Here is a 20175-nt window from a genome sequence, read left to right as displayed (position 1 = left end):
GGATTCAGCAGAAGAAGTGCTTAAGAGGAAACTGTCCTCCATTTTACAAACGTTATTTTTGTTTGTGTTCCTTTTGAAATTACTGCTTTACAAACTCAGAGAAAATTTCAGTAATAGTTCAGAGTTTTAACTGTGAAATAGTTAAGGGAATCTCTCCAAAGATCTGGACAGGACTTCATATTTTTAATATAACGTATTAATAAGTACTGGTAAACTTTTCAGCACCAAAAATATCAAGTCATATTAGTCTGACCTTCCTAGAATTAGCTGTTATTGGTAAACATATATATAATTCTTGATCACAAATGAGATTCCTCCGCAGAAGCCTGCTTCTGCATGAAGCTCACCTTTGCTTTATCAAGGCAAGAAGCCAAGAAATTTGCAGTGGCACGTCTGAAATTATGTTCGTTTGAAGCAAATACTATCAAGTGTGTGATGGTGGGGGAATCAAGGGAGCATTCCAGATGTGGAAATATGAAGGGAAATAAGATTCCTAAATTTCTAGTAGTGCTGTAGGGTGCTTCAGTCTTCAACAGATTTGTCTACTACATTCAGGTATATGGCATCACAAAGAGAAGGTTTGAGCAATGCACTCAATTTTGCAGCTTCAAAAGCCAAAAATGAGCTTAATAAAAATGAACTATTCAATCTTAATGTACCAAAACAATATGACTTTCTGGTTTAAAAAAACTCATGGGATTTGTTTTTCTCTGGATTTTACAGTTCATATTCTTCAGCAGTATAATACAACTTTTTAAAAGTCTTAGTAGCAATTACCAGCTTGGATTTTGTATAATCTTAGCCCGAGAGAACAGCTGAGCACTTCTGCATAAGATTGTGCGTTTTTATTTGGGGCGGGGGGAAGCTGTTTATTATTATTTTATAAGGAGCACAGGAACTATTTTCACTCCATAGCTTGAAAATGAAGATTATAGCAGCTGTAAACTTATTACAAGGCATGAAACAGGCTTCAAACCCGCACCTTCAAGGTGGAAATGACTCAGGCTGACTGACTACACTGCACAATCTATTTTCATCCATGCATATTTATGAACAATTCCAGCAGAAAATTGTATTTTCTGGCCCACATATACCTTTGATATGTTCTGGAGGCAAGACTGCCGTATTGGAAGGAGGAATATTTCACAACCTACCAGACTGAAAAAGTGAGAGAGACAGTGCAGAGCACCTGTCTACTTACCGGTGACTTGGTCAACGAGAATACGGGAAGTAATAATACGTCCATATTGGGAGAATAGCTGTTCTAGTTCTTTCTGGGTCATAGTTTTTGGGAGACCACTGACATACAGATTAGCATCTCTAATGGAAGCTGAGCTTGGTCGCGCATAGGAAACCTGTAGAAGGAAGAAAAATGAAGGTTTCATCAGACCACATACCAGCAGGCTACAAGTTGTGGTTGGGTCTGGTAACCAAGTTATTTTCTACTAGCCCCTTGAAGTACAGCCCCCACCACAGTTTCATACAAAAAAAGCACAACAAAACCCACTCACAAGATAATTCCTAGCCTAACAGAATAGTATACCGTATTACAAAAAGGAAAGCATTCTCTAAACTTAAGGATTAATCTAAATGAATACATGAAAGGGTTTCTACTTTTAAGCTGTGGTTAATTTTGTAACTTCAACTCCTTTGCCATTTCAATTTTTTTAACCTTTGTCAAGTATAACATTTTAACACAAATTAAATTACTAAAAAGACATTTGGGTCAATCCATAACTTCTTTACATCTGAAGATTTGTTTACAGCCTGAAATGTATATGCTGTGTAATATTAGAGCTCATTATAAGCACAATGTATCAGCAGTCACATTTACCATGCTTAAATTCCTGTCCCAAAGAATTAAAGGACAACTAACCAGTTTTCCTAAGATGAAGGAAGTCTGTGGAATTTTAAAGACTAAGCAAGTAATCATAGAAGAGCCTTTTTTTAAAGATAGAGCAGGAAGAACAATAGCCTAGTGGTAGAATACATGCTTTATATGCAGAAGACTCCCAAGTTCAGTATCTGGCATCTTCAGGTAGAAGTATTACTGAGAGCACAGTAAGGGAAAAAAATCTGTGGTTAAATTCTCCTTTTGGCCAATGGACGGGAAAAAGCTTTGTACTAAGAATTAGTATGTGCTACATAGAACAAAGAAAGGAGGTGGGTGATTTTCATAGTGGTATTGTGTCTTCTCTCAGTCTCTTTTTTTACTGAGAAGGTAAGGGAAATAGAGAGGCCCGAAAGACAAGTAAAGTTGCTTTGACGTACAAGACAGCATGGGGTTGAAAATGAAAGTAAAATTGACTGCAAGCCTAGACCTATGACACAGTAAAAGGCACAATGTTGCAATATCCTTTGCCCTTAAGCGCAATCAAGAGGAAAGCATCCTCACCCCTGGCAACCTGGTGAGCACTTTTTGCAGAACAATGCATAAGAGGAATGTGAGATTCAACTACATAAGTGTATCCTTTCTTCAAATTCATTAATAGACAACTTATTTAAAGATTTCCCTTTCCAAACACAACTAGAAATGTATTATTTTTGTGATGCAACAGAACATGATTCTTGGTTTTCATCATGAAAAGGATAGTCCTTCTAGGAGAACATGTTGAGTAGGGACGGCTCATTCTTACTGTGGGCCATTTTCTTAAGATGACATCTTTACAGGAGATGCACATTTTGTGACATGTTCAAATACCTAAGGTACACAACTGGCCACGTGGCAAGTCTGAGAAATTCTACTTCAGTTTGCCAGTCTACAAGACTCTGCTTCTAACACACAGGATGAGAATAGCCAGCTGGCCATGGTCTATCAGCTGGTACAGTATGTGTAGGATGAGTGTTGTTGTTTTTACTGACCACAGATACAACTATTTGCTACTCTTGTATCATTTTACATTTTATAATGTTTTTAAAAATATAAACATCTAACCAGTTGATGAGAACAAGCATTATAAACTTTAAAAGAGTGCTGAACAACACTCCCGTTGTTCTGTATTTAAAATATAACTGGTTTAGATAAACAGATATTGTGTTGCTTTGGTCTGCTCCTAGTTACCTCTTCCTCTTTTAGCCTTCAAAGTTTTCACTGGCAGAAATTACATAATACAGCTTCCCTTCTACTATTATTTATTACAGGTATTATCTGTATTAGTAAATAACTTGTTATTGAAACCACTAAGGAACAAGATCCGGAATCACTGAGGCCCAACTGAAAGGAAAAGCATATTAAAATTACACTTACACAGTTAATCAGAATATGCAAGAAACACCAAAAATGTCAGAGTGTAATCTTTCTTCCAACTTTTTTTTAATGTCAACTGCTACTGATAGAAGTTATACTAACTGACACAAAGTTTTCACTCTCGCAGTGCAGGGCTCACAGATTCTCCTTTCCAGCTAGAGTCCAACATATATCACGAAGGGGTGGAAGACCCTCCACAGCAGCTTAACCAGGGTAGGGATGAGAAAGAATGCAGAGGGTGATTTTGATGAAAAGAAAACCTGGTTTTATGAGTTTTCTACCTCCTACTCATGGACAGCAACATTTGGATTCATATCAGAGATTCCCGATTAGGAACCTCAAAACTAGAATCCTAACACTCCATTGAGAAAAGTTTGAAGCCTTCCTCCAACCCAGGGTGGTTGTTCTACTGGAAGATATCCAAATGGGAGAGTTGTGGGTATGTGTTTGCTGCAAAGAGCTCCTGGCCCACACAAAATGAGTTTGGTCCCTGACCTGGTGAAACAAATGTCGGTGTATGAGATTTTCTAAGAACTACTAGAGCTTTCAGGCTCCCATGCTGTCCTGAAAAATGAGAGTTGCAAGAAATGAGGGCATCAACATGAATGGTCAATAAGTGACCTCTTGGAAGTGACTCTTTTCTCAGACTATTAAATGATAATATCTCATATACCACTCTCATGATTACTAGGAACTGTCATTTTAAATTCCAGGGGCAATCAATCAGAGGGTTGGGTTACTGCCAGCTATTTTAAAAAATCTGAGGGAGTCTGAGGTCGTTCACCTCCCCGTCTGTCTCGGTTGTTCCTTGGAGTTATGCATGAGTTTTCCCTTCATTAGAGATGACTTTGCTGCCAGTCCTCACAAATCCTGGACCTTCCTGCTCCTCTGTTAGCCCGATTCTTCCCTCTCCCGAGGTCAGCCCGGATGAAATCTCTGTGCATAAGGCAAAGTGCGGGACACACAATCTTAGTTTCGCTCACAGCCAATTACAAAGCGGCATGTCCACAGGCAGGGATTCAAATACTTCCTGCTTCCTTAGAATTCTTTCTGAGCAGAAGAAAGGGCCAGATTCTACAGCCGGCTCCTGCTACCTCCGCCTGCAGGGATGAAATGAGAACACACTGGCTAAGAACTTGCCCGCCCCCCACCGTGCATTCTGGCCCTGCCCCCTTTAACCCTTCCATTGTCGTCACTTTTGCCCCCAGCCCTCTTGTAGTACAGAGGGAATACGTTTCTCCATGCCCCGGGTGGGAAAAGGTTAACAGTTTCTTGGGCAGTCCTAGCAGCTGCATAGCTAACAACTCTTCTGCAAGGGGGGGGGGGAAGGTTCCTTTTCTTGGCAAAACAAATTCACATCTGCCTTGAATAGAGGCTATTCCTGTCCGCGGGAGGGGGCATATCACCAGTCTTAGATCCTTCTGAGCTAGAGATCTGCCAGGACCCACGAAGGGCCAGACCAAATTATTTCACGGGCCTTAAATGGCCCCCAGGCCTGACATTCTCCACGCCTGGTCTAGTGTGTGCTATGTAATGGCCATGGCTCAGGCTTTTTCAGTGACTGCCCCATGGCTACATAATGCCCTCCCAGAAAATGCTGGGGTGACTTCTACCTCCTGGCTTTATGGTCAGGCTATAAACCGAGTTACTCCAGAGAATTTGGGGGGAAGTCTGAGAATACACTGCTAATGGGGACATAAGGTGCATTTAGACTAATTTTTAAAAATATCTTTCAATATTTATCATTTTATCAAATTGTTTTTATATTGTTGTTACCCACCTTGGGTCCTGAGATATCTGGGAGAAAGCAGAGTATATAAAATATTTAAGTAAATACAACTTTGTAATTCCTCAGTCGTGGCTCAAACCTGCTGTGATTGGATCAATGACTCTTTGGACTGGCTGGATCTTCTTATTCTTATTTGTGCTCTTCAATGTAACACTATATCCTCAGATGCTGGACCTGCTGGCTTCTCTTTATAATACCCCCTTCAAAAAAAACTTTCACATGCCCTTCTGCCATTGGTAGCCTTGCACGTCTACATCTGACAACTGAATGCAACAATTCATGCATCTGACAAATTGGGCCCTGGCTCACAAAAGTGATGTCACAGAATAGTTAAAGGTGTCAAACAATAGTTAAAGGTGCCATAAACAAGCTATCTACCAAAAACTGACAGCCAAGAAGCCTGAGCCACCGTACCTGGGGTTCCAGAATCTATTGCAGTGGAGGTTTATATACTGCTACATGTTTTAGCATCTTTGCTTGTCCCTATACAAGTCTCACTGCTATTCCTTCAACATTCATTAGGCAGCACAAAGGTGAAGATCCAGGCAAAGAAAATGGTAAATAGAACAAGGTTACTTCTACTCAAAAAGGGACTGTTTTGTAAAGTTTCAGCTAAGACATGTGTCTAAGCTTCATGCGAAACCCACAACCCAGAAGGCCAGAGTGAGAAATACCTTTGTCTACAACATTTATTCAATCCTTACACTCAGAGATACTGAGAAGCAGGTTACTCAAACATGTTGCCAAATAATCAAAAAAGACTAACCCTTGGAATATATGGATAAAATGCTGAAGTATACAATTTGAAAACAGGGGACCCAGGAGTACCCCCTTTGCTGATCATAGTAATTTCATTGAAATCGGAGCATTGTTTACTCACCGTGAATGCTCCTTCTCTTCTGAGGCGAAGGCGTCTTGATTTGTGGGTTATTTCCTTCCATCATCCGGGTAGGCAGGACTAATATCTTGAACTTCCTGTCTTCCCTTATAGCCTGCAAATCTCTCAGTTCAAACTTGCAAAGCTACTAATAACAGGAATGAAGCTCCTTGGTGAACATACATACGTAACACACAACATCAGCCCCAAAGCGGTAAAATTCGAAATCGGAGAAAAAAACTGTAGAACAAATCACTAACCAGAACTAAAAAACTAAGCCGGGTGGGCAAGACGCCTTCACCTCAGAAGAGAAGGAGCATTCACGGTGAGTAAACAATGCTCCGTTCTCCTACTGAGGCTCCAGCGTCTTGATTTGTGGGACCTCCAAGAGCTCCCAAATGGGTGGGCAGTGTACCTTACTCCACTACGTGCTGCAGGACCCTACGACCAAAAGCCGCCTGGGCTGAGGACCAGGTATTCACCTTATAATGCTTAACAAAGGTGGACACTGAAGTCCAGGTAGCGGCCCAGCAAATTTCCTCCACCGGGGCCTGACGCTCAAAGGCCGCCAAAGTGGCTGCACTACGAAGGGAGTGTGCTGTGATACCATCTGGAGCGGGGACTCCAGTGGCCTTGTAGGCATGGATAATGCAAAGTCTGAGGGCACGACTGATGGCAGGAGCCGACATCCTCATTCCCTTCCTGGGATTGCTGATTCCTACAAACATGAATTCTGTCAATCGGAACTTCTGCGTCCTATCTATGTAAATGCGTAGAGCCCTACGCCCATCCAGAGTATGCCAGGCTCGTTCTTTAGGATTTGAGGGCCTGGGGCAAAAGGAAGGTAGGTTTAACTCTTGTCGTCTATGAAAAGGGGAATTTACCTTGGGGGGAAAGATAGGATCTGGAGTCAGGACAACTTTGTCCTTATGAAAAGTGCAGAGACCCTTTCAAATAGATAGGGCTCTGATTTCTGATACCCGCCTGGCTGAAGTAATTGAGATAAAAAATAGGACCTTCATACGAAGATATTTCAGGTGAACCATGCGTAAAGGTTCAAATGGTGCCTTTGTGAGAGCATTAAGCACCAAATTCAGACTCCAGGAGGGAAATCTATGTATGACAGGAGGTTGTTTTTGATTGACCCCTTTTAGAAAGGGGAGTATATGTTGGTGTTTGGAAGTGTTGGAATAACGGTGGCTAGAGCCGCTATCTGTCTTCTCAAAGTGGATGCGGAAAGCCTGAGCCTTAGACCCTCTTGCAGAAACTCTAGAATCTGTTGAACCCCGGGATGAAGAGGATCCAGTTTTTTGCGTTTGGCCCAACGGACAAAGGCTTTCCACGAAGTATTATAAATGCGCCTAGCAGAAGGTTTGCGTGCATCTAATATGGTGTCTATGACCTCTTCCAAATAGCCTCTCGCTAGTAGATGTCCCCTTTCAATAGCCACGCGGTCAAAGAGAACCACTGGGGGTCTGGGTGAATCAAAGGACCCTGACGTAAGGTCCCCCATTGTGTTGGAATTGGCCATGGGTCCCATATCGACATCTGGCATAGGGTGGCAAACCAAGGGCGCCGGGGCCAGAAAGGTGCTATTAGGAGAAACTCGGCGCGTTCCTGCCTAATCTTCCTCAGAACCTTGGGCAGAATGGGTAGGGGGGAAAAGGCGTAAAGCAGCCACTGAGGCCAAGGACTCAGTAGGGCGTCTACGCCCTCGGCTGCTGGGTGGAAAAACCTGGTGAAAAACCTGCTTAATTTGCAATTTTCTGCGGAGGCGAACAAGTCTACCAAGGGCATTCCGAAGACGATTGTAACCTGAGAGAAGGCCGCTTGGTCCAAGGACCATTCCCCTTCGTCTGTGAATTGTCTGCTTAGATTGTCCGCTTGCACATTCAAAATACCCGATGTGCTCTGCCCGAATAGATAGGAGATTCGTCTGAGTCCAGGCAAATATCTGTACCGCCTCCCAATGAAGGGAAGAGGAACGTGACCCCCCTTGTTTGTTCAGGTACGCTTTTGTTGCAATATTGTCCGTGCGAACTAAGACATGCAACCCTCTGAGAAGGGGGGCAAAGGATCTGAGTGCCAATTTTACACTCCAGTACGTTGATCTGTAGGGAAGATTCCTCTCTGGTCCATCTGCCCTGAGACTTACTAACACGAGACACAAGGAGCTGACACAAACGACCGGGAGCAATCACTATTCCAAGTAAGCACAGAGCTGTGCTAACGACCTGCAAACCCTTCAGAGGCAGGACGGAACTGGGAGATTTGCAGGCTATTTCCCGCCAAAGGGAAGACAGGAAGTTCAAAGATCTAAGTCCTGCCTACCCGGATGATGGAAGGAAATAACCCACAAATCAAGACGCTGGAGCCTCAGTAGGAGAAAGATATGCACTTGGATAACTAAACAGATTCTAGAAGGTGCCTACAATTTCCTCTTATGCTGAGGTTTATGAACTCTGAAACAGAGTAGGGTTTGCGTGGAAATAAGTTCCATGAGTACTTATTTCATACTATTTACAATAAAAGAGCCAGTGTGGTGTAGTGGTTAAGAGTGGTGAACTCTAATCTGGAGAACCGGGTTCGATTCCCCACTCCTCCACATGAAGCCTGCTGGGTGACCTTGGGCCAGTCACAGTTTTCTCAGAACTCTCTCAACCCATGCAGAGGAAGGCAATGAAGAAGAGTTGGTTTTTATATACCGACTTTCTCTACCACTTAAGGAAAAATCAAACCGGCTTACAATCACCTTCCCTTTCCCTCCCCACAACAGACACTCTATGAGGTAGGTGAGGCTGAGAGAGCTCTATGAGCTGTGACTAGCCCAAGGTCACCCAGCTGGCTTCATGTGTAGGAGTGGGGAAACCGACCCAGTTCTCCAGATTAGAGTCTACCACTTCAAACCACCACTCTTAACCACTATACCACACTGGCTCTGAATGCCTCTTGCCTTGAAAACCCTACAGGGTCGCCATAAGTCAGCTGTGACTTTATGACAAAATCATACAAGCAGAACAAAGACAAGTCATTCATTTAAAACTTTGCACTAATCAAAATGGTGGACTTATCTCTCAGTTGAAAATAAATGGTTTAAACATGCTGAGTTATGCCCTCCCCTTAAAGAGGTCTATTGAAAAGTATCCTGGCAACCTGACCATTCCTTTGCAAGCACAGAGGTGAAGAAATTGATTAACTCATGGTGGGCTCTATGCAGATACAACACAACTATAGTTTGCAAATATACCATTGTTCAAACCACAGTTTCATATTCAGAGTTGCAAAGAAATCCTTAATCATAGTTTCAATATTCAGTTCTAATGCACAAGCAAGATTAAGGAAAACAAGCCACAGCACGTGTTGTCTGTCTTCTGCCTGTGCCAATTGAAAAGGTTTTATTGTGGGTGTCAAGAGAATTTTAAAATGCTAAATTACAAGAATTGCACTGTTTGTTGTTTGTAATTCTTTATATTTATCTTATATCTTATGAAATGCTATGGATTTTGAATTTATTAGTTTAACATTTCCTGTTAATCAGACAATCCCACCATGAAGCAGTGATTTCTTGTCATAATGAAAACTTCAACTTTTAGTTTTAGACAGAAAAGATTCATTTCTCTTGACTCCAAGTGTTCCTTATTAAATGAGCTTTTATTGGATCACCTCAGAATGGAACAACTTGCACTATGATTTGTTTTAGCAAACACAGCATCAAATTTGACATGTGACACATTAGATTTCCTTCGGTAACGAACTCAACTTCTGACAAAAAAGCTAAATGATTTTAATTACAATTGAATGCTCTTGATTGTGTGCACACAAACAAAATGAGTCCAAATTGCAGAATTTATTTTGGCTCTGACCTCTAGTTTTAAATACTTATTGGGAAAAAAAATATCCTGCTTCTCCAAGAGCACAGAAATACACAGAAGTGGATACTTTACCACACTGATATTGCTTGAAAACCATTATTTCTCTGCACTCTCTTCCAGTACATTACTTTTAGGGCAGACTGTGAGACTCAAACAGTTGATAAAATCCATTCATATTTTGACCTTGTGGGCATTACATGGAAAATGCACATGTTTTGTGCCTACTTCTCAACTACCGGTATAGCCTGTTCATTTCACATGTAATTCAGACAGCTGCCCTGGCAGATAAGCTCTCAATATGGGTGAAAAGCAAGATGGCTTCCCTCCCTGTAAAGAAAGGAGGGCCTTGTTTCTCCCACAGCTGGACAAATAAGCTCTACTGATTGTGGTATCTGTATGGGTGATTTTAAAAATCATCTACTTGAAGCTAAAATGCACAGCCTGTGCTTCTGGTTACTTGGGCACCAAGACCATGACCTTCTTTGTATTTTTGGAACATGTTTTTACAACTGCAAGGCAGCTCCTTGAGTTTCAAATCCAGTCACGCTCAACTATGAAATTAAACTTCCCGAAGAGATCTTGTGGCTACCCTTGTTGTTGGAGACAGGTGCATCAGCAACAGAACGGTCATCACACATATTCAAATGGATACACCTGAACCTCCCAGAAGAACAAACTGGAGAGAAGACAGTCAACTCTGTAAAAGAATTAAGAGGCCTTCAGGTAGGAAATTGACAGCACCTCACCATTTACACTAACATGTTACCCGTGGGCACCAGCTGCAGGACTGTTGATAATCCCCTTACAGGAGACAGTCCCAAAGTTTCTCATGTACTCTGCTTATTGACTGCTTGACAAGATGTACTCTCCAGTTGAATCAAGGGCCTTGAATAACCTTATGGTGGCCAGGAAGAATTTACCAATGGGCAGTCACTATCCAAAGAATTAACCATGAAGGATTGGACTTCCTTGGGCCCTAAGATGTTTGGCAAGTCTTTTATACTGTGAACTCCAGAGAGCGAGGGAGGGGAGCAGTAAGCTGACCCGTGGTCCACAGAACAGCGGCGGGATTCTCAGTTCCATTTGGGGGTGGTGGTTAAAATGTTCTCAACATACTAAAATTCCACCCCAATTAACTTGAGTTCATAAGGCTGCTGGGTAGCACAAAAGCTCAATACAGGAAAAACTGTAACCCTTGAGCACCCCCACCCCCAAGGATGAGCATCAAAAGCCACTCAGAACACACTGAGAAGTCTTCACATTCTCTCTGGAGTTCAACATGATACAATAGGGATTTGCCCCTACAGTTGCACTTAGGTCTCCGACAACTAAGCACCACAGTCAGAACCCACTATTTCCTGTCAGGAAGTAGAGAGGGACAAAAAGCCAGAGGTGAGCTCGTTCTGATTGCCTATCATGACCTGCCAAAATATGTACAACCCTAAAATTAAGATGGTCCAGACCCAGATAGTTCAGGCTAGCCTGATCTCATCAGATCTCAGAAGCTAAGCAGGGTCAGGCCTGGTTAGTATTTGGATGGGAGACCACCAAGGAGTACGGTCACTTTGCAGAGGCAGGCAATGGCAAACCACCCCTGAACATCTCTTGCCTAAAAAAACAAAAACCATAAGTCGGCTGAGACTTGATGGCAAAAAAAAAAAAAAAAAAAAGTTTGAATATACAAGTAAACAGCCCAAGATCACTGAATAACCAGGAGCAAAGAATTTCTAGAAATAAGTCGTTTTGTATTTGAATGAATACTATAAAATTTCCTAACACATTTCAAAATGCTTTCTTGGGGACCCCCCCCCCCCAGTTTCATAACCCTCTTCTCCTAGTAAATCCATCATATTTTACCAGTAAAAATAAATGAGTCTGCCTCTTCTTGCAACAGAAAGGCGTTTTCATCCAGTCTTGCTGAAAGAAAGGAAGATTGACTCCCACAAGAAATGTCACTAGTATCATGCTCTCTGTTTAGTCTGGTATCCAGGGTAATTGTAACAGCAGGGTAACAGCTGGATTTCTGGTGCAAACAAGACTATCCAGGAGAAGAATAACTGTTGTAGTTCAACCATTTATTTACTTCATTTAACCTCACCTTTCTCCCCAATGGGGACCCAAAATGGCGTACATAATTTTCTTCTCCTCCATTTTATCCTCATAACAGCCCTGTGAGGTAGGTTAAACTGAGAGTTAGGCCAAAGGTCACCCAGCAAACTGTCATGGCAGAGTGGCCTGGCAGATCCCACAAATTTCGAAAACAGGAATTTAAAAAATCCTTAAAGGAAGTAGGTAATACTCTCAGTGTGTATAAGCATATTCTCTTATTCTCTCTCTTTGCAAAAGTTTACCTCTAGCACTCTTTTCCACCATGTTTTAACATAGAAAACTTCACCACTAAACACAAAGGTATGTGGGAGAGCTTCATAGCACTATAGCTCCAAAGAAATAAGATGCTTAGGTCACAAGTTTTTGTTCTTTTCAGAATACTACCCTTCATTGACTATTTACTCAGGAAACATGTAGGCACCAGTTAGTACACAGTTTGTAGTATGTAGTCACAAGAAGAGGCAAAAATCACAAGAAGTCAACCCTCTGAAAAGCACATGGATCTTAGACTGGGTTCGTATACTAATGAAAATGCAAAATACTTAAAATGGTTAAAACAACATGTTATAAGATTGAAATCATTCTTGTAATAACATTTCCTACTGTCCTACTTCATGTTTGACAGGATTGGATGTGGAAGATAGTGAAGGAAATATCTATTCTATCTCAAGCTAGTGCAATACTTCATCCATTACAGAAAAACAGAAGCCGTTTTGTTTGGCAAAACTCTTGGGCACAGCATATTTACATTGCCTTTTGTTTTCAGAGAGGAAGAATCTAGTATGAAGAGGCCTTCCCCCCTTTTTCAAGGTAAGTACAGCTTTTAAAATTACCCAACACTACCGCAGCCATTTGAGCAGCAATGGTTAGTGCTGCAAATGCAGTCATGTAATACCAACCCATCCCTGTTTGACTGATGGATGCGTAGAATATTATCCCTGGGAGAGGTTTTGGAGAGATCCTATATTTCTAAAGTTCAGGCTGTCAAAAAGCTTTACTGTGTTCAATATGATTAGTTGGGGTATCTGCTTTTTCAAAATACAGCATTCAGAAAAAAGGACGATATTTAAGAATTTAACATGAACAAGGGAAAGGAAAGGGCACTAAAAAAAACCCCTTACAAATGATACTATAGTTAAAAGGTCCAGCAAAACAGATGATCTAATTAAATTGTTTTTTCAAACTCTTTCAGAAATTTTAGACTGGGAAAACACCTTTTCTTTTGTTCCAACACAAATTGTTATTCTGCCACACATCTGCAGAATCATTTCACTTTATCTTGAGAGTACAGTCCTGTGGTATTTAATTACCCTGTCAAGAGCACTAAATGGTTTGGCACCAAGCCCTTTTCCTCAATCTCAACTGATTGATAGCATCAATAAAATTCACTCACTTTAATTAAACCTCCAAATAGGATCTCCTTTTGCCACTCACTAGGATCAATGTTCTTTAATATGGAAAGAACAAAATGCAGAGGTTGAGGGGGTGCTTCTTCCTCACCTTCACAGTTCATTTCCTTCAGATGTTTTAAAGGGATTTTGTACAACGCATACATATTTCACAGTTCTCTTGACACAAAGGTTAATGGAAAAGATCGCCATTAAAAACTGTCATCGACAGCAGATTATTTTCCAATGATATGTTTCTGTAAATATGTAACATACAAACACAGGTAGTGTTATTTGCTTTTTAAAAAATCCATCAGTATCAATTTCAGCATTGCTGTAGTTCGGGCTTTTATTCCATTCTAGAGAGCACATTCATCTATTGAGAAGCTTGCAATGTACAAGGTTCCTGGAAGTGACTGTTCCAGTGTGTTCATTTTGAAGAAACTACTGCATCAAGGAATCCAGTATTGATCAAGAAAACACAGAAGCTTATTTTATGTGGTAAGCATTATTTGCCCTTAAATTGCTATAGCTTTTAAACCAGACTCCAAAGAACAAAATCTGTCTTTTCCTACCATGCAAAATGCTTGGCAATAAACCATGTACATATTTGAATAGTTCCTAGAGAAAAAAATTACTAGTTCATTTTAGATCAATGGCCAATGAAGAAACTTTTCAGATTCTTTCTACCAATTCCTGCCTGATGACAACGCATTTAAGGTTTTTAAAATAAGTAAGAAACACAGAGTGGGAAGAAAACCCACAGACTTAATTTGAAGATTTTTTTTTTAAAAAGAAGCAATTTATATTCTGACAGGTGATAATTATCCATAAACATATTAATAGTCAACTGAGAAATGTCATATGAAAGAATATTCATGTGAAAAAGAAAGAACATTTGGCCACTCTTTACCCTGTGGGGAATTGTTAGTTTGCCCTATGGAGTTAAAAACATGGAATTTACATTGGCAGACAAAATGTAGTCCTACTTTAAGTCCTCTCTATGTTCATCACATAAATGTCAAGTATGAAAATTCCAGCTTCGTGCTCTTGAAGCATTCTCTAGTTTCCCATCAAAAAAATGCTTACAGATTAAATAGGCTACTAATTTTACACAGGACAGGAGAATCTAGCAGCAGTGTGATGTTACTTTGGCTGAAGTATGCACAACTTGATCTTTCCGCTATCTTGACAGCAAGTTCTGGTCTGACATTATTACAACTAAGAACAAGGCACTGATACCATTGTTATAGCCAGAATACATAATATTCCAACATTTATTTATTTATTGGTGGTGGAAAGTGCCTTCAAGTCACAGTCGACTTACGGCAACCCTGGAGGATTTTCAAGGCAGGAGGCGTTCAGAGGTGTTTGTCATTGCCTGCTGTTTCTGTCTCTACCCTGGACTTCTTTGGTAGTTTCCCACCCAAATACTAACCACGGCTGGCCCTGCTTAGCTTCCAAGATCTAATGAGATTGGGCTTGCCTGGGCTATACAGATCAGGGCATTTATTTATTAAAACATTTGTAAGCCACCTTTCCTCTTGGATCAAGGCAGCTTATAATAATAGTTAAAACATTTATGTTAAAATAAAAAATAAAACAAGTCCCAAATCCCCCCCTCTTAAAAGAGGCCCCCAAAGCCTTAGTAAACAGGATGGCCTTGTTTACTCTCACTTCTTCAGGGACTCCATTCCATAGAACTAGAGCCACTATGAAAAGGCCCAGGCTCTGGTTGATGCCAGATGAGCTACTCTAAGTGGTGGGAGAACCAACAGATGGCTTTCTGATGACATAGGTGACACACAGGGATATAGAGGAGACATTCCTTCAAATATGTGGGTCCCAGGTTGTGAAGGGCCATAAAGGTCATAACCAGCATTTTGAATTGAACCCAGAAACAGACTGGCAGCCAAAGGAACTGTTTCGGAACCGGCAACATGTTTTGGTGGCTAGCCCGACAACAATTGGGCTGCCACATTCTGGACCAGCTGTAGTTCAAGGGCAGCCCCACACAGAGTCCACTGCAGTAATCTAATCGTGAAGTTACAGAAGCATGGATCAGAGGGCCCAGATCAGCTGAGTTTAGGTAATGAGAAAATTGGTGAATCAGACGCAGCTAAGAGAAGGCCTTCTTTGCCACCATGGCAACCTGCTCTTCAAAGAGAAAGGCAGGGTCAACGCAGAAAATATTCAAGACTAAATTCCCTATGGAAGTAAAAAGTATGCTACTGGGCATCATACCCAAAAAACATTCCAAACATTTTGGAATGGAATAACTGTTCAGATATATGATAATGACAGCCAGAGTTATAATAGCAATGAAATAGAAAGCAGAAGAAAGTCCTGCTTTAGCAGGATGGGAAAGCAAGCTAGCTGAATAAGCATCTATGGTGAAACTTACAAATTATGTTAACAGGAAACCATCCTAAGAATTTCAAGAAAAAATGTAAACTATATTATTTGCATTTATTCTTAGAAAAAAATCAATAACTAAGTACACTGTTATCTGGGTCAAACATAGGGGGGAAAGAGAATTAAAATTTTAAAGAGGGGGGGACGTTTCAATGATCAGTAATATTGTAAGTAATCGTTTATCTTATATGTTGTGTTTTAACAACCTGATTTAATAATTGACTTATGTGTGTGTGTAAGTGCCGTCAAGTCGCAGCCGACTTATGGCAACCCCTTTGGGGGTTTTCATGGCAAGAGACTAACAGAGGTGGTTTGCCAGTGCCTTCCTCTGAATAGCAACCCTGGAATTCCTTGGTGGTCTAGTAATGTTTAATTTTAAAATGATGTTTTATAAGTATTATATTGAAAATTTATCACTTATTATATTGATGATTCATTATAAGATTGATGTTAAGATTACTGAAATATTATGCTTCCACTGATATATAATGTTGTGTTACTGTGTAATGTAGGGCTGTCAATTCGGTTCGGCCCGAACTGAAAATCAGCCGAATTTCCCTTGATTCTGCGGTTTTTAGTTCGGGAGGAACTCAAAACTGGCGGGCAACCGGGGGGGCCGAATTCAGTGAGTTCGGGAGTTCGCGAATAAATTCGGCCAATTCGGGGCCATCAGTAAGCAGCATAACCTTCAGTAAGCAGCATTCTCCTCCCCCGGCCAATCGGTGGCCAAGCTGGGTCCTCTTCTGGCCAATCAGTCAGGATTGAGTACTGGAGGAATCAGCTGATGTGCGGCCGGCCGGGGAAAGAGATAGAGAGAGGGAAATCCTCATGTGTGTGTGAGGGGGTGCTTGTGCACATTTGCTCCTTTCCGTGGCTGCAGGGGGTGCATTTTTTGGGGTACAGACCCCAAACTTTCAGGGGATATTCAGACAAGTTTTCTTAAGAGACCACCCAAGTTTTGTAAACATTGGGTCAGAGGGTCCTGAGATATGGGCTCCCCCCTTTTTATTTCCATGGCTGCAGAGGGCGCATTTTTGGGTGTGCCGACCCCAAACTTTCAGCGGAGCATCAGACAAGGCTTCTTAAGATACCCCCCAAGTTTTGTAAACATTGGGTCAGGGGGTCCCGAGATATGGGCTCCACCCCTTTTTCCTCTCCCCCCTTATCCATTTTCGTGGCTGCAGGGGGCGCTTTTTTGGGGGTGCAGCCCCCAAACTTTTATCATAGCTTCAGACAATCCGTCTTAAGAGACCACCCAAGTTTTGTAAAGATGGGTTCAGTGGGGGCTGAAATATCGGCTCCCCCCCTTTTCTCTTTCCGTGGCTGCAGGGGGCGCATTTTTGGGTGTGCCGACCCCAAACTTTCAGCGGAGCTTCAGACAAGGCTTTTTAAGAGACCACCCAAGTTTTGTATGGGCTTTCCCCTTTTCCCTATTGGGATGAATGGATCACCCTCGAGAGATGCATACATATGGATCTTATATTGGATACAAATGGAATCATATTGGATTACCCAGCCTCCCAGCCCCTCCTGCTGGAACAGAAGACAGCCACAGTAAGACCCCTTTGGGGGCTTTAATCTATAATTTTTCTTTTCTGTGTGTGTGTGGGGGGGGGAAAGCAGAGTGTGTGTGTGTGTGGGGGGGAGCAGTTTCTGTGCGTGGGGGGGGGGGAAGCCAAAGGGGGCTTTTGCCGGTTCTGCCTGGGGTGTGTGTTCCCCCTCCAGTCTCTCTCTCCCTGGTTTGAGGGGGGGCTTCATTTTTATTCTTCAGGTTTTTCCTCATTCATAAGATCAGTTAGGTTATTTTGATGCTTGCTCAAAACTGGTTTTCAAATGGTGACTTAAAGAATGCATCTGCCTGGTCCCAAGTCCAATGCAAAAGGAGAAATTCCACCCCCTCCTGCTCATTATGCATAGCTAGCTGCCTCTGTCCCTTTCCATGGTATGCAAACTCCCAGGTGTCAGGTGTTGCTTTGCACTGTTGCAAAGGTGTTGCATTGCGTGCTTGTGTTGCTTTGCAGTTGTATTGTTTTGCAAAATTCTTCACACCTGCCCCGCCCTTTGCATGTTTGCAAAGGTGTTGCTTTTCAGTTGTGTTGCTTTGCAAAGTTCTTAGCACCTGCCCCGCCCTTGCTCTCATCAGCTGTTTGTCGGGGCTGGGAGCTTTGTGCATGGGCAGCAAGCTCTGCTGAGAGATGCACATTAAGGGTGGGGGGGACCCCTTTCAGGGCCCATATCTCAGCCCCCCTGACCCAATCTTTACAAAACTTGGGGAGTCTTTCAATATACGTCCTTTGAAGCTCTGCTGAAAGTTTGGGACCTCTAAGCCCAAAAATGCCCCCCCCCAGAGCCGCGGAAAGGCGCGATTGTGTTTTTAATGGCTTTATTCGGCCGAATTTTTTTTCCGAACTTTGAATTCCCGCCGAATTGAACGGATCCGAAGTGGGGGAGTTTGGACTTCGGCACGTACCGAACCCACAAGGGCCAAATTCGGCCGAATCCGAACTGTACCGAATTTTTTTTTGACAGCCCTAGTGTAATGCATAGAAGATTAATGTCTGCTAGCTCTCGCTGTTTGTTTGTTAAACTATTAGATGTTAGCCAAATTTAAAGATCGTTATGATTCTAAGATCAGGCCTTATTAATCTATTTTTCTTTTCTGTATTCTTTGCTTTCTATATTCTGTGTGTGTGTGTGTGTGTGTGTGTGTATACACACACATACACACAAACACACATTTTAAAGCACAAGGCATGGTCCACAAACACCCCAAAGCTCTTAACCTGCTCTGAAAAAGCCCATGTCACTCCATCTAGGTAGGATAAGCAGATTTACTCTCTCCAGAATATCAGCCTTCCCAACCAGGATTACCTCTGTCTCATCTGGATGTAGCTTCAGTTTGTTATGCCTTAGCTACCTGACCACAGCCTCAAAGCACCAGACACTAAGACAGACAGAACTGGAGGCTTGGATCAAGAAATACAGAGGTGGGTATCATCTGCCTATCAATAACACTCAACCGCAAGGCTCTGGACAATCTTGTTCAGCAGAGGTGCTGAATCAACTGGGTGGAATTTATCATGTGCGTGCGTGTGTATTTACTTGATTCAGTACTTCCCTTGGAGACTCGGTGCCTGGTCAGACAGAAAAGAGTGAAACTACCAAAGGGCTACGTCCTTAATGCCAAATCCACATTCAAGGCAGTGGATAAGAACAGAGTGGTCAAATATATCAAAAGTTGCTGAGAGGCCCAACAATATGATCATGTCAATACTAAGAAGCCTGAGCAGCATGCCTACTGAATGCTCTATGGATCAAAATCACAGAGGACTAGGCGAAAGTCAACTATTACCTGGTGATTCCTACAGTGTACCACATCTGCCCAATTCTAACAACGACTAGTCTGTAATCTTCACAACAAAGTGACATGTGACCTGCATAATAATGAAGAAGAAGAGGAAGAAAAGTTGGTTTTTATACCCCAATTTTCTCTACCTTAAGGAGTCTTAAACTGGCTTACCATCAATTTCCCTCCCCCTCCCCACAACAGACATCTTGTGAGGTAGGTGGGGCTGAGAGAGTTCGAACTGTGACTAGTCCAAGGTCACCCAGCAGGCTTCATGTGGAGGAGTGGGGAAACAAATCCAGTTCACCAGATTAAAGTCCGCCACTCATGTGGAGGAGTGTGGAATAAAACCCGGTTCTCCAGATTAGAGTCCACTGCTCTTAACCACTATACCACACTGGCTCTCATGGTGTAGTGGAGAATTGAGTGTAGCTGCTGGAGATTATTCCCTTCATTGGCTGTTGGAGTAGCACAAGGTTGTTGTTGTTTTTTACTGATGTGTTTATTTGCTATGATTTATTATTTTATTGTGTTTGGTTTGGCTTTATAGTTGTGAATCACCTCAAGAAGAGGAGTCATACACCTGAGAAGTACATCTCTGTGGTCAGCTGCTGAGAAAAAGCTTCAGAGGCCAGTGCTTGAATTAGGGAGCAAAAGATAGGGGAGTGCTTAATGAGATTCATACCCACCCACCCCGCTCCCTTCAATTTCAACACCTTCCATGAATCCTTGTGATTCACAGCAGCAACTGTTTCTACGGAGGGTTATATGAATTATTCTCAAAGAAGACATTTCATTATAGAGAAGAGAATGAAGGCATCCATGGAGAAACAGTGAAAGAGCAGACTTCTCTCACCATCACATTTGGAGCTATCGTGATTGGGAAACACCCGTTTCTAGAGAGATGCATGGTTTAGGTTTTGACATTGAATTTACACTCAGAAAGTAGTTTTGGACCTACCATCAAGGTTTCTTCTATTTGAGGTAGAGGAGGACATCCTGACTTTTGGATACTTCTACTCCCACAATCCCTGGAGGCAGGATATTAGTCATTTTCTTCCTGCCCCTGAAGAGAGGAGTGCCTCCTTCTTCATTCAGTTCAGAAGCTTCCAGAGCTTTCCACAGAAAACCA

At 42.1% G+C, this 20175-nt stretch overlaps 1 protein-coding gene across 7 annotated transcripts in view; it reads right to left on the bottom strand.

Moving 5' to 3' along the window:
* Positions 1-20175, bottom strand: part of ELAVL2 (ELAV like RNA binding protein 2) — a 199766-nt gene that overhangs the window by 18593 nt on the left and 160998 nt on the right. For all 7 annotated transcript variants that reach the window (XM_056847803.1, XM_056847801.1, XM_056847805.1 and 4 more), the window contains one exon: positions 1202-1355. In XM_056847803.1, the coding sequence (XP_056703781.1) occupies positions 1202-1355 (154 nt within the window). The remainder of the gene's footprint in view (positions 1-1201; positions 1356-20175) is intronic.

This window comes from Euleptes europaea, chromosome 4 (genome assembly GCF_029931775.1).
Source record: "Euleptes europaea isolate rEulEur1 chromosome 4, rEulEur1.hap1, whole genome shotgun sequence".
In the NCBI taxonomy this organism is placed as follows: Eukaryota; Metazoa; Chordata; class Lepidosauria; order Squamata; family Sphaerodactylidae; genus Euleptes; species Euleptes europaea.
Note: the sequence above shows the minus strand (reverse complement) of the source record. Positions and strands in the feature narration are given on the sequence as shown.